Source organism: Mya arenaria, chromosome 9, assembly GCF_026914265.1.
Source record: "Mya arenaria isolate MELC-2E11 chromosome 9, ASM2691426v1".
In the NCBI taxonomy this organism is placed as follows: Eukaryota; Metazoa; Mollusca; class Bivalvia; order Myida; family Myidae; genus Mya; species Mya arenaria.
The window spans coordinates 49,024,493-49,038,317 of record NC_069130.1 but is presented as its reverse complement, the minus strand read 5'-3'; the positions used below and the strand labels follow the sequence as shown (position 1 = coordinate 49,038,317).

The following is a 13,825-nucleotide window of genomic DNA, read 5'->3' as shown; positions in this document are numbered from 1 at the left end:
GGTACAACCGAGAAGAAAGTAATAGTTTTTCTAAGCACTCTGAAGTAGTAGGTTAATTGACATTGTAAGTACACAACCTATAAAATGATATTATTATTTTGCATTCGACATCTGGTGTATAGTTCAATACCGTAGTGGATACACAGTACAAGATATCTCACTGCTCTAGTAGAGACGTTAATCAGTTGCACTCCTCTCATGAACAATGCACTCCTCGCTGGGGCTTCGCTTGCAGACATCAGCAACCAAATACTCGAACGGGTAAAAAGGTCGTGTTTAATGGGCGTAACTTGATTTGAAGCGGAAGTAGACGTATATACGTTTTTTATACTTTGACAATTTGCAAATATATCCATGTAAATGCATTTTAAAGCGTTTGTGTACTTATTATTGTTTATATAAAGTATACGTTTAAGTGGTTAGAAGATGTCACGTTTCAAAGCTGCATTCTCAGCAGATTGACAACTTTTTCTTGGAATGAGCCATTTTTTGGCGTTAATGTGTGGAAACCAGTGATATAAGACTGCTGACAAAAGATCAGATCGCAATTTTTCCCAACCCTACGTTCGAAAACTGATGTTTTATGGCTAAAAACTATGTTAACGCTTTCAGAAAAAAAACTGTTTCATGATTTCTTTTCCAAACAATTTTGATCTGTGCTATCGTGAGTTGTCCTTGCATGACTGATTTGAAGGCATTGGTGAAAAAATAACCTGATTCTGAGACATTTTTCTAGAAAATGTCAAAACTGTCAATCTGTGAGAGTGCAGCTTTAAGAGCACCAACGGTTTCAATTACGATCACCTGTCTTTAAGTCGGACAAAACATGTATGTACTACTTGCGCCCATGACCCAGAAACATCCAAGTTATAGACGTTGTTTGAAAACAAATCTGCGCAATATGTTACAGGATGGATAAACGTGTTACTTTATGATATTACGAATATCTCCCCATTAATGCCACAAGGGCCTATTTACATATGAAACCATAAGGCAGATAAGCCCCTTTGGTTCTCAATAAATGATGTATAACTGTGCTTTTAAGCGTTCTCTCACCGAGATTTCAAAGTGTTTACATTCGGAATATTCTGAACGGATGACCTAGTATTAAAATGTAAAAATATAATACGAATATTATGGTAAATAAATAAATAAATATGTAAGGGAAGCTAATTTCAAATGATTACGTAGCATAATTTTGTAACAAAAACAGCCTTAAACTGGTATATCCGGGTATGATGAAACATGATCGTCATGTCTTACTCGCCCACTTGTTACTATTATTAAAAGTGGAGAAATTAAACCTTTAACAAAACGATATCGTGTACTTATATAGCGAATTCGGTCGGATGGTTTTAGAAGAGTGCAGGGCAATTATTACCCCGGGAGCACAGCGCATCCGGGTTCAAGTTTACATTACTTTTTTATGTCAATATTGGAGAAACAAAACGAAAAAAAAAATGCATTTGAATGCGCAATTTCAGACTGATATGGCTAAATCTTTCCTTGGGAACGACCTTAAGCCCTAATTGACTCAGTCATTATTCGTATTCGTTGGGAAGGCTGCGTACTTTCTAAGATGCGATTCTAAATGACACCTCTTCTAACGCGGGTTGACACCCATGATTCCGTCTCTACGGGGAATCGTTTATAAAAGGCTGTAACCCACACCCCCCACCAACCCCCCGGCGTACCGAATATTCATTCATTTCCACCCGTAGACTGCGTAATTAATGAAAATACTCATCTATTTTGCAAATCTGCATGCCAAGTATTGCATGAGTTTCAGCGTACTGCGTACCACACGGATGCTCCTTAAAAAACCCTGTATATCGAACTAACGGAGGGCCGCTGGGGGCTGGGGGGGGGTATGTCAGCCTCAGATCTAGTTAACGCTTGATGTTAGAGGATGCATTCCTTGACAAATATGATGCAATAGTCAGGCATTCTCTATCGACGTTATATTTAGTCAGATTTAAATGATAACGTTGTTTAAACCATGCTACATTTAATCAATAAATATAAGTACATTTTAAATATCTCGATTCTTATTTAAAAAAAGTTATAATCCCTGACAATCCAATAAATATTTATCCGTGGCCTGATGACAGCACAGCTCTAGAAATCGATATACATTGTGACAGAGTTCATCGACCGTGAAGTTGGGTTATTTATAAAACCAGGTCGGCTGTGTTTAGCTCAGATCTGCTGAAACTGTTGGAGAAGAAGGAATACCTTGATTTAACCGCAGAAAAGTTGGTTTCTGTTTAAAAGTTTGTTCATTACTAGTGATTTAAAGGTCGTGCACATGTCTTGTCTGTGTTGGTGTTGTGATTTAGAAAGAAATAGGGGACATATAGCGATGGAAGTGGACTTAAAGATTGGTATATAGCTTAGGACGTGTACATGGGATCAAGTCTTGGATAACAGCACATAACTATAAATATAATCGAAAGATATCAACAAGCCGGCGGCACGAAAGATCTGCTGATGACCATAAACGGTACAGTTATATAAGGTTTGCTTAAACGGAACATAAATCATTAAGTGAAAAACTGTAAACATACATCGCTCGACTAAAAATACTTTATAAATCGCAACATAGAACGGCGAACATGACGTCATCAACTACGGAAGTGTCGAAAAAGCTGACTCCCACGAACGGCCTGCTACAGTACCGGCCGCGCGTGTACATATCCCGTCAGCTCCCACAGCGGGCCCTGGACCTGCTCCTCGGGCGGTGTAACGTGAGCTTCTGGGACTCACCCGACCCCGCTCCCCGCACGGAACTGCTCGTCAACGTGCCCGGATGTGACGTGCTCGTGTGTATGCCATCCGATAAGATTGACCGAGAGGTGCTAAATGCCGCTGGTAGGTCATTTTTCACTGAACAAACCACAGGTGCTTGGCTCGATCTGGTACGTCCGTAAATAAGTTCACATTTAAAGCTGCACTTTCACAGATTGACCATTTTGACAACATTTTTATATTTTGTCTTGGAATGAACCTTTTTCGTAAATAATTGGAAACCAGTGCTTTAATGCTGGAGGCAAAATATCAGATCAAAGTTTTTAATTTACGTTCGAAAATTGAAGTTTCATGGCTAAAGGCGTTCCTAACGCTTTATATGTAAAATGAATTTTTCGGCATTAAACATGCATTTTAGAACTTATATATGTATTTATGTAAATATTTTATCACTGGTTTCAAGACCTTTACGCAAAAAAATGCTCATTCTAAGGCCAAAAAAGTCAAAACTGTCCATCTGTGAGAGTGCAGCTTTAAAAACAAGAACGATTCGAACGCCTGTGAATCAAATTAGATATCTCAATTATTTCGAGTGACGGGCTTATGGGCGTTGAATACCAGGCTTTTAGTTAAAGTGAATGTCTGTATAAAAATCTATGACTCCAATCCTAGAGACAGAACGTTTAACAAAAATCTAACACATGGACTCACGAACACACCTAACCGGATGTTGTACACCCGGATGCTCTGTCATTTGTCTCGAACAATGTTTTGCGGTTTCGCAGTAAACTTAAAAAAACAAGTCGCAGTAAAAAGAACAACATCGGACTCATTGTCATTTATACAAGTAGCACGTTTTATTCTTTGAAACACCTCTCACTTAGGTTGTTTTCGTTTGGGTCTGCAAGAATCTTGGCAACTAAATAACGTGCGTATAAAGGTATTGCGTATTAATGATTGAAACCCCTCACTTCCCTTTGTATCTGTTTTATTTTGGTGTGTAAGGTGCTTATTTACGCTGCCAGGCTTCCAGGCTGCCAACGTCATGGACATCAGTAACCTTGGCATTGTATCGTGTTTATAGGGGTTTAATCGTTCAATGCCAGGTAGACTGATAAGTCAATAACATCACAATAAGTTGTGTATATGAATGTTTTCTTGGTCATTATCATTGTTTATTAATTAGCAAACAAACAAAGCGGAGTAACGAAAAACATCACTATTTTTAGATCATTAAACTGGTCGAACTAAAATTTGACCTAGATATTTTTAGGCCTGTCTGGCAATTCAGACCCAAACATTTAGATAAACAGATTGTTTTGCAGTAACTCAACAATTTGCTGTTCTAATTTGGGAAAGAAAATGTAGGGACGTATATGTAAATTAAATCTCATATTGGTACGCATAATTACCAAAACAATATTGAAAAGGATCACGATATGACGTTTGCATTTATTTATTTTTGCTTAAAATAGAAATAATGCCTTTCTGACAGAAATGTTTGCAAAAATAGATTCAAAAGTATGTTGTTGCTGTGCTTTAATTGTAAATTAATGTATACCCCTAAAACATAATGCACTGTTTAAAGTTTCCACAACATGGAAATCAAAATAAACATGTCTGATATTTGAATGATGCATTGTTATTGCCAAATTTCAAGTTGTTTTTCTATTAACCGCATTCTTCAAAACAATGCGAGCAGTGATGTAAATCCGATAGCATCTCGTGCTGTTGCATCAGTGACACACTTAAAAAATTTCCTCCTTAGCAACCTGTCAATCTTCGAAACTACTGACGTTAAGACATACTCTTCACGGATGATATTTCATCACCGTTCGTGTACGGTTAGTTCTATAAGTCTTTACTATAAATAACATTCCTGTCAAGTCAGATATAAACTTGGTAACTGCCGACGCCAAATTCCAATCATTGAAGGTCTTGCACGCGATTGTGACGTCTGACGTTACTCATACGTTACATTGGTGCTATTTCATCAGCGAAGGACGGTGTTTCATCACTGTTTATAAATGCCACTGTTAAGTGACCTTAAAATCACTTGTTATACAAACAAGTCTTTCAAGTAAGTGAAGATCGCCTGACCACTTGTATATCGGCTGACTTTACTAACTGGTCAAATGGACACATGTATGACCACATGTACCTAGATTGTGTAAACAATTAACGTATCTATTGTGAAGTGTTCTGATATGTATAAATAACTAAACTTGAATTGAAAGCATTGCAGGCTTTAACCAATACAGTATTATGTTATAAATACCACCGCCCCTTCGACTTCATCCGATACAAGAAACTTGATACGCATAACAAAATGGCTACATACGCCATGTACTAATTATAAACATATTCATTTATCTTTATTTGTTTATCCAAATATCACAGACATACTTTTTGCACTATAACATTTATAGAATTCTTCATAGATCATCGATCTTGACCGACCTTGAACCAAGAAATGTAAATAAACACTCTAAACACTCTAGTTGATCTCATATCTGCCGCCGTTACTCAGTGAACGTGAGGATAAACGGTACAAACATCCAGTGTGAAGGCCAAGTCAATTATATTGCATTTTCTGTAATCTTGGGACAAAAAGGTTAAATATCCCAAGAGCATTTAACCAACTTCAACACAGTTGACCGATATTCAAAATGCGACAACGATAGATTATTTCGTGTGTTTTCAAAACAGTCATGTACCGGTCAATTAAAATCCGATGACGGCGAATATAATTTTGTGTGTTTTTGCGTTTTTAGTTATGAGGGTGGGATTAGCGTTGATCCAAATGTAATCCCTTCTTAGGCCGTGAAGTATTAACAGTTTACAGCAATCTAATAACCGAGACATCACACTAAATGTATATATACTATTCCATGTGCAGTTATCTGCAGTGTATTTGAAATGCAATGCATCGTTGTAATAAGATAATAATCTGCCGACGAAATGCAAAACTGTTATTCGACCTTGCCTATTGTCAGCATATATAGCAAACATTTTTTTCTGCACTTTCTTCAGGGCCATATCCAGCAAGTGTGCTTTTAACGTGATTTTTCATATAAATACATTGAATGCAGTTTGTTATGTTTGCATAAATTGAGCATTTGCCTCAGTTTATTTTCGTTTCCAGCTTACTGCTTAGGGGACAAAGTCTTTATTGTTTTGTTGTTTACGAATAATGAATATAACTTTCTCTTTTTATGTTATTTAGGTGATCGTTTTATTTTCATTACTCATAGAAATATTGCAATTCTGCATACAACGTATAGCTCACATGCTGTGCGAGGCTATTTTGAAAAAAAGCCTACTAACCTTGAACTGGATTGCGGATACATTAACCGATTTTTCTGTTCTTTCGCGTTCGTATTATATTCACAATAACATTCTATGCGTATTGAACCACTGGCAACAGGAAGATTCCAGCATTTGTATAAATTACGTATAGACTGGTGAATCATTACAACATTTTAGGGAATTGGTCCCTTTAGATGTTAGTAATGGATAAGGCATATTAGTGCTCGAAATTATATTTTGTCTAATGGGATAGCATGGGATTTTTTTCTTCAAATATGTCGTAAATTTATTTTTGTTATTTAATTTACCAAAATAATTGGTTTCATGCGACGCATTCGCATATTATTTGTTTTGATACGGACGCATATTGAAAACTCTTGAACAGGATACGTGTTCGAGGTTATATTTTGTCTACAGCCCAGCTCCTGTTTAAATATACCGATTCTCCGGATTAAAACGGCTGTCTGCTGATTAACATGATTAAATATACGGCAGATTTGAAAAAAAAAATGAATGTTACAATGACATTTCGAACTTTAAATATATTTTGTTTTTAAATGAACGAATATATAAAATCTGATTAAAGATCATAACCATCAAACAAGTATTTTTCAAAATAAAATGTTCTTGTGTCTTTTTGGACCATTGGGTGCATTAATCATTTTGTTTTTTAAAAAAAATAAGAAGTACAGGTGTGGTAATGACGTGTGATTTGTTTGATTGACTTATAGTTTACCCATACGCAATTTAAAGCACTCCTTTTCAGACCAAGGGCGTATAAATGTCATTTCTATTGTTATGATATCTACTATGATTGTTAACCAATCGTCAAAAGCTATGGAACAAGGAAGAGTGAATCGGTGCTTTTTTATAATGATACGCAGCAATAATATGTTCAAAATGGTGCAAACATTGAAAATTATTTTTTAGTCTTCCGTATTTATCATATGGTTCAAATGACCGTTTGGCAATACTTTTAGGGGAGTCGACTGTATACCCATTACCCATGGTTACAGTGGTTTACATGTATGCGTGTACATGAAAACCTTGTAAAGAACGTAATATACACCCCTATGACAATGAGTCATAGCCCTCAGTTTTTATTCGGTTTTCTATCCGTGCTTGCCAGACATAAGTGCATTGCAATTTATCAAAACAAATGTGCATACCAATCTCAAGCACTGTATCACACATGTCGTTACATACAGTTGAAGGTCAATGTCCTCTGAAAAGTTATTATAGATACCTACATCATATACCTGGTTAATGAACTGCAGCGTTGGCTTATCATTATAATTTATCGCAATGTAATTTTCTTTTGAGATAAGCCTCTAAAAAGGCACTGAAGAAAACACGACATTCATTGAATTGACCTAAATAAGCGATACGATCTTCGATCCGCTCCGTTCTGTGTTGGGCAATCAGTTTAAAGCACCGTGTCAGATGGCTAAACATCATTCTTCGACAACCTTTTGTCATTGTATTTACGGCATGAATATATAATGTTACTACTGGTCAGAGATCTGTTATGATTATAAGTCATTCAACCACAATAACCGTGATGGATGCCAAAATTCTCTTTCCGGGTAATTAGACAAATTATAGATAACCACTATGCCGGTCAGTCAACTGTTTTTGAAAACTCTATGATAGTTTGCTTTATCATGATTGTGACAATTTGATCACTGCCAATGCCACTTATATGGACAGTCACCGGCCAGTGAGTTTGGTCAGCTTTGACCTGCAAATGACCATGCAAAGTCAGCCTCTTTTGTTTGAACGTGGAGTGCTAAAATTTATAAGAATCCTTGTTAATTAGTAGCGTCGTAGATTCCCTGGTTTTATTCGTATGAATTATAACAGTTATACACCTGGAAACCACATTTAAAACTGCATTTTAAAGAAACGCAGAATTATATAAAAATGCTATGTTCAGATCACCTGTTCGAGATGTACTCTTGAATAGATGAAAGAAGAGCATACATTCAATACAGTTTTAATGTTGTTTTTATTGTCCTTTGTTTGCTCTTGATAATCGTAATAAACTTCATGCACTTATATTCAAGGGCATGGAACAATTTGGAGGTCACCGGTCTCCGGCGTATGATCTAAGTAACAAGTAATAACTGCTTTACTGGAAGCATATTGATGAGAAAAAATGGTACAATGCGTCTACAAAAAAGTGATTAATTTAATATTAGCCGACAACAAAGCGATTCACCTCTTTGTAACATGTTTTTCACACACATTGCCAGAATCCGTTCTAGAAACCTCTTGATTTTGTTTCGCACCACTTCTTACCTGTGGTATTGCTATATTTATAGCAACACCTGTTCAATCCGGTTTTACATTGATTTTTACCCCGTTTAAAAATTACCCTTGGCCAGGCGCGTAGCTGCTTATACGCGATTACGCGGCTGAATCCACATGATTAGAGCGCTAGTTCTGCCATTGCTTGCGCTTATAGTAAACTGTATAATAGACATGTCATGTATACAAATATGTCTGTTTGGTTCTTGAAATACTCTCATTTACGTTCATCTTGGCGTAGACCAGAATCGTCCAACTACAAACAAATAAAGTTCTGTACCTGATTCAGCACGCTTGACTTTGGAACACAACATTGACATTAAAATCTTGCAACTACAATGACAAAGACGATGGTACATGTAACACAATTCTTTGTATTAAAAAAAGATCCTCTTTGTCCGACGACACCGCTCTCAGAGAGACGGCCGTGTGTTGTCGCTGGAACATCCAGTGATGTCACTTCCAGTTTCGCCGCAAATGTTAACAGTGTTCTCTATTTTTCAGGCAAGACTCTTAAGATCGTGGCCACGATGTCCGGTGACCTTGCTCACATTGAGACTGCCGAATGCAGCCGTCGGAACATCCGGGTGATCCCGCTGGCGGCCGCGCCGATTGTAGAGGCCATCACGCAGATGGTGGTCGCGCTCTTCCGGTTAGCCGCTTCCAGATGGATCGGAAGTAAGTCTGCCTCTGTGATCAACTTTTTTTTTAATTTTTATTTCGATTTTTAATATTTTGTGTTCATCATAAATAAATGGAGGGCATTAAATAAATTCGTTTAGTTTATGCTTTCTAACTGTTTACAGACGTTATACCAGTTTACCCAGTAATTTCTGTACATTAAAGATCACATGCATTGACACGAGCGCCGTGCACGCTCGTCTTAACATTAAAATACTGGTAAGGTGGGGTTACAGGTTGATACTCTTAAAAGTGCAGCTTTGTTTTAATCGTCTGAATTTTGGTGAAGGAATAAATCGTAAACATCTTTAATATAACGTTGTTCAAATTTAATGGTGAACCTGTTTTGGACAAATTAGCTTTAGTAAGATCGTGTTATGAAACAAGGCTTTAATCTGGTCTATTTCACGGGGTCTGGTTCTCTTTGACAGTCAATTAATCAAATATCATTGCAGACGAACAAAAAGCTTTGACAAATGTAATGATATCTTTCGATATCTTTAAATATTACGGTGGACTTTGCACGTCTATCCGAAGGCCTACTTTGATAAACTCTGTCGGTGACACAAATTGTGATACAAAAAAAAAATACTATTACGAAATACGTGATTCTAGATTTTGGCCGATTAAAGAAAAAAAATCGGTCGGTGCATGGGCTGATATTTAATGAAAATATGTACATTTGCTACACATTTAAATTTCGGCGACGTCTTCCGTTGTTCGACCGTTTGTTATCATGCCAAAGTTTGATTAAATATATCCTACATCCAACACTGACGCGAGGGCTTGGTCGGGGCGGGCGTGGGGTGTGTGTTGGGGGGGGGGGGTATTACCTCAACAGTGAAAGGCATACGAGTAAGTATAGATAAAGAAGTACTACATAGGCTACAGTAAGGCAGATGTTTTTGGGAGAGAACCAAAGGCTGTTCCTTATACTTAATATATCGCTCCGTAGTCTCATAACGCCTAATTATTCATGACATTGTATATTCATTATAATATTGTTCTTTTGCAGAAACCTCGTGCAATATGAACACAGTTCTTCAAGCCAAAGACATCATCCAAGCATTAAAGGCCGACCATATCTTCTGTCTCGAGCTGAGCAACCGCACCGTCGGCATATTTGGCCTTGGATCCGTCGGTCTGTCCGTCGGCAAAGCCTTCAAGGAACTCGGTATGACCAAAATCCTGTATACCGACGTCGAGCCGAACGCCGATGACGTCACTATTAATGCAGAGTTTGTGTCACGTGACGAACTCTTAACGAGGAGTGACGTCATATGTGTGTGTTGGAACATGAAAGTGGACGGCAAATCCATAATGTCTTTTGAAAGAGACTCTTTTAAGCGAATGAAGTCGTCAGCAATCTTACTTGACGCCACAAAGCGCTTTTCTGCCGATTTCACCGACATGTACGAAGCGTTACGTAACGGCGAGATAGCGGCAGCGGGTCTTGACGTCAGAGAATATGACATCATTCCTAACAGGCATCCGCTTGACGGCCTTGACAACTGCTTCTTTTTGCCGTACAGGGAGTGCTATAAATGGGACGGGCGCCGGAAGTTGGCGACGGACCTGGTGCGCTCCATTTTGATCTCGCTACAGGAACTCGAATTTGAACGGAAGCAAAAGAGCAGTATCGTCAGTAAGCCGGAGCGCATCGACCATCTGCTTCTTGAACCGGTGGCCACGTAAACTGTGGTGGGAAGTCCGAAAATTAGGGGAAACTCCACCAACGTGTACGAACTGTATAAATGGACTTTAAAATGGTTAAAATAAAAAGTCAAACGATAATTTATAACACGGGAAGGTCAAATCATCTATCTGGGACTTATTTCGATTTCCAGAAAAAGTTTTAGTGCTCCAAAAACCTGTTTTGGTGAAATCGGAAACAGATGTTTGAATTGTATTTTTATTTGTTTTTAATGTGCAAAGTGTTTGTGAAGTAGAACTGCTTTAAAGATGATATATACCACGCAAGCGCAAACTTGTTTTATCATCCTTGCTTTTAGATCTGTATATATATATATCTGACGACTGATGATGTATTTATAGTCGAGTGATAACTTAGTAGAAGTACATCTTCGTTACACACCCCCAGTCATGCCTTTAAATATATATCGTTTTATATACCGCCTGCGATTACTTTAAAAGTTTAAGTACAGTATATGGGCTGGTTGTTCAGAAGTTTCTAATTTAACAACGTTGCTAAAATCTTCGTTGTTTTTTATTTCTCTAAAATATTTATATGCACATTTGTGATCTACAGCATTTCTAACAGTGTTCGAGAAAACATCTTCAGCTGTACGTGTTTTATTTAAATGTATGAACAAATGATAAAACAGTTCACCTGTTAAAGTTAACAACTATTCTGCTAACAACGTTGTTAACTTATTTCTGAACAAGCGATCCTGTATATTCATATATATGCTAGGGCCTAAAAAAAAATACATTTGGTTCGGGTTACCCGACCCTACCTACGGAATAGGCGCCGACCCTACCGTTTTTATTGTCAGTTTGAAAAAAAAATCAAAAACTAAAAAAAAAAAAAAATAATTTTTTAATTGCTTTTCAATATGTAATTTAAACCTTAAATGCTTCTACAGAATATAACTTTAACACCATTCTCCAATGACGAAAATGATATTCTTATATAAAGCCTAATAAAAAAAAAATAAAAAATAAAAAATGCCTACCTACCCTACCTATTTTTGAAAAGGATGTAACCCTAACCAAACAATTTTTTTTTTTAGGCCTAGTAATAAAATGAAGCTTTTTTGTAAGCCTATATAGGGCATGAACGTTTAATGACGTTTTGTGACTTCAAATCTGTTTCCATGGTGATAAATTGAAGTGTAGTGTGATATTTGCTGATGTTGATATTGTTCAATGATTATAAACAGGTTATGTTAAGTGTGCTTAAAGTAATAGTTGACTGGTTTACAGATTAAATCTGAGAAAGCTGTTAACTTAAAAAAAATATAAGTGGGCGATGTCCAAACCTTTATTTTTCAGGCAATGATCTGAGATGTGTGCTTTTGAAGGGTCAGAAATGATAAGTAGGCGATGTCTGAGACCTTTATTTCTAATGCAAGAAATGTGAGTTGCGTTCTTTTTGAATGGCTATAAATATAAGTGGGCGCTGTCCTTAATCTTTATTCCCATGGCCAAAAATCTTCAGAGATTTGTACTTTTGAAATGTCATCCAAAATGAATATAAGCTGGAACTGACAGTCCCAAGAATATTAATGTAGGTCTGTGTTTTTCTTAAATTATGAAATTCGTTTTCAGACATTTGAAGTATTGTTGTTTAAGTGCTTCTGTAAAATTATGGCCAAGATTTTGGTATAAAACTTGTATTTTATAATGTTAATGTTTTTATAATGATTTTAGAAGTCATACTGTTATACAGTAAGACACAAGTATACATGTACATGCATACAAAGCAATTATAATTCATGCATATTGCATGTTCTTTTTCTGACAAATTATATTATCAAAATTGTTTTTAACCGGTGTTTCATTTTAACAATTTTTTGTGAAGTTTTATTTTAATTTTAGAGAATAGTTGATTCTTTGAGTATTACTCTCAAGAACTTCAGTTATTAATGATTGATAGCCGAGCTTTGAGATTTAAATATGAGCTCTAAGCTCGAAATGAGCTCCAAGTTCTTAACCGAGAGCTCTAAGCTCTTAAACAGAAACGTTTGTTTTCTGTTTTCTTTTCCCTCCAATTGTTAACGTACTTTAAATGTTATGTTACAATAAATAGTGCCCTATCTCGAAATGTTAAACGAAATTATGTTAACATTTTTCGTTGATGTAATTAAGTGTGGAATTTTAAAATAAATATTTATCATATCTTCTTCTCCCATCGGAAATATTTATATTCAATGTTGCAATGCATTTCCACGAGTTAATTCACAATCATTTTTATTATTATTTCCCAAAATATGTTACAGTTACGCTAACATGTGACGTCATATGAATGTAGGTATTTTATGTATATAATAATTATAATGCACCTTTTTTATGCTGTAATTTGTTACTTTGTTACTACATGTATATGAAATGGGTGCACTTCTTGTTTATCATAATATGCAAATAAAATTTCATATATCATTTATTCCAATTCTATTCATACATGAACGTTTTCCATTCCGTCGATGCATATGATAATGATTTTTCATTAATAAATCATGCGTGTTCAGTTGTTATAATTGTAAATAACTGCAATAAAGGTTAGTCTGCAAATATTTTGTTGTTTTCTTTTGATTCGTTGCCAAACCAGTCAGCTGGAACCTTCTGAAAATGCATGAGCCATCATCCAAGAATTTGAAAACAAGAACCATGAAATGTTAAAAAAATGGAGCTAGTGTATGGCAGCGAATGTATGACTTAAAGAAAAATCATTAGACAGACCTTTTTTCGAATAAATAAACATCTTATCATTGATTTGGTGCCGTAAAATTTGGCTATAACCTATGCGTTATGGTAGCAATGTAACTCTTACTGGAAAAAATGTTGACCAACCCCCACCTCATACCCCTACCCCCTTTTGCGTCTTTTGCGGGGCTCTTGATTTTTTTGTGTATGATCTCAACGCTGTGAATAGTTGGCGTCGAGGTTTTAAGTTTTTAAGCGTCTAAGGGAGGCTAATCTTAATTGAGGCATCATATTTCAATACAGGGTGACTTCCCTTCGATGTATTTTTAACCTCCCTTTTGGTGCCTCAAATCAATTAATACCTCCGGAAATCCGGGAAGGAGTTGCACGA

The 13,825-nt window shown here is 36.4% G+C and overlaps 1 protein-coding gene across 1 annotated transcript; it reads left to right on the top strand.

Moving 5' to 3' along the window:
* The first annotated feature begins 2,193 nt into the window (after positions 1–2,193).
* LOC128246840 (glyoxylate reductase/hydroxypyruvate reductase-like) lies at positions 2,194–13,302 on the top strand. The gene is made up of 3 exons (XM_052965319.1): positions 2,194–2,871; positions 8,872–9,045; positions 10,064–13,302. The coding sequence occupies exons 1-3, from the start codon at positions 2,616–2,618 to the stop codon at positions 10,741–10,743; spliced, it is 1,110 nt and encodes a 369-aa protein (XP_052821279.1). The 5' UTR covers positions 2,194–2,615; the 3' UTR covers positions 10,744–13,302.
* Positions 13,303–13,825: the final 523 nt, after the last annotated feature.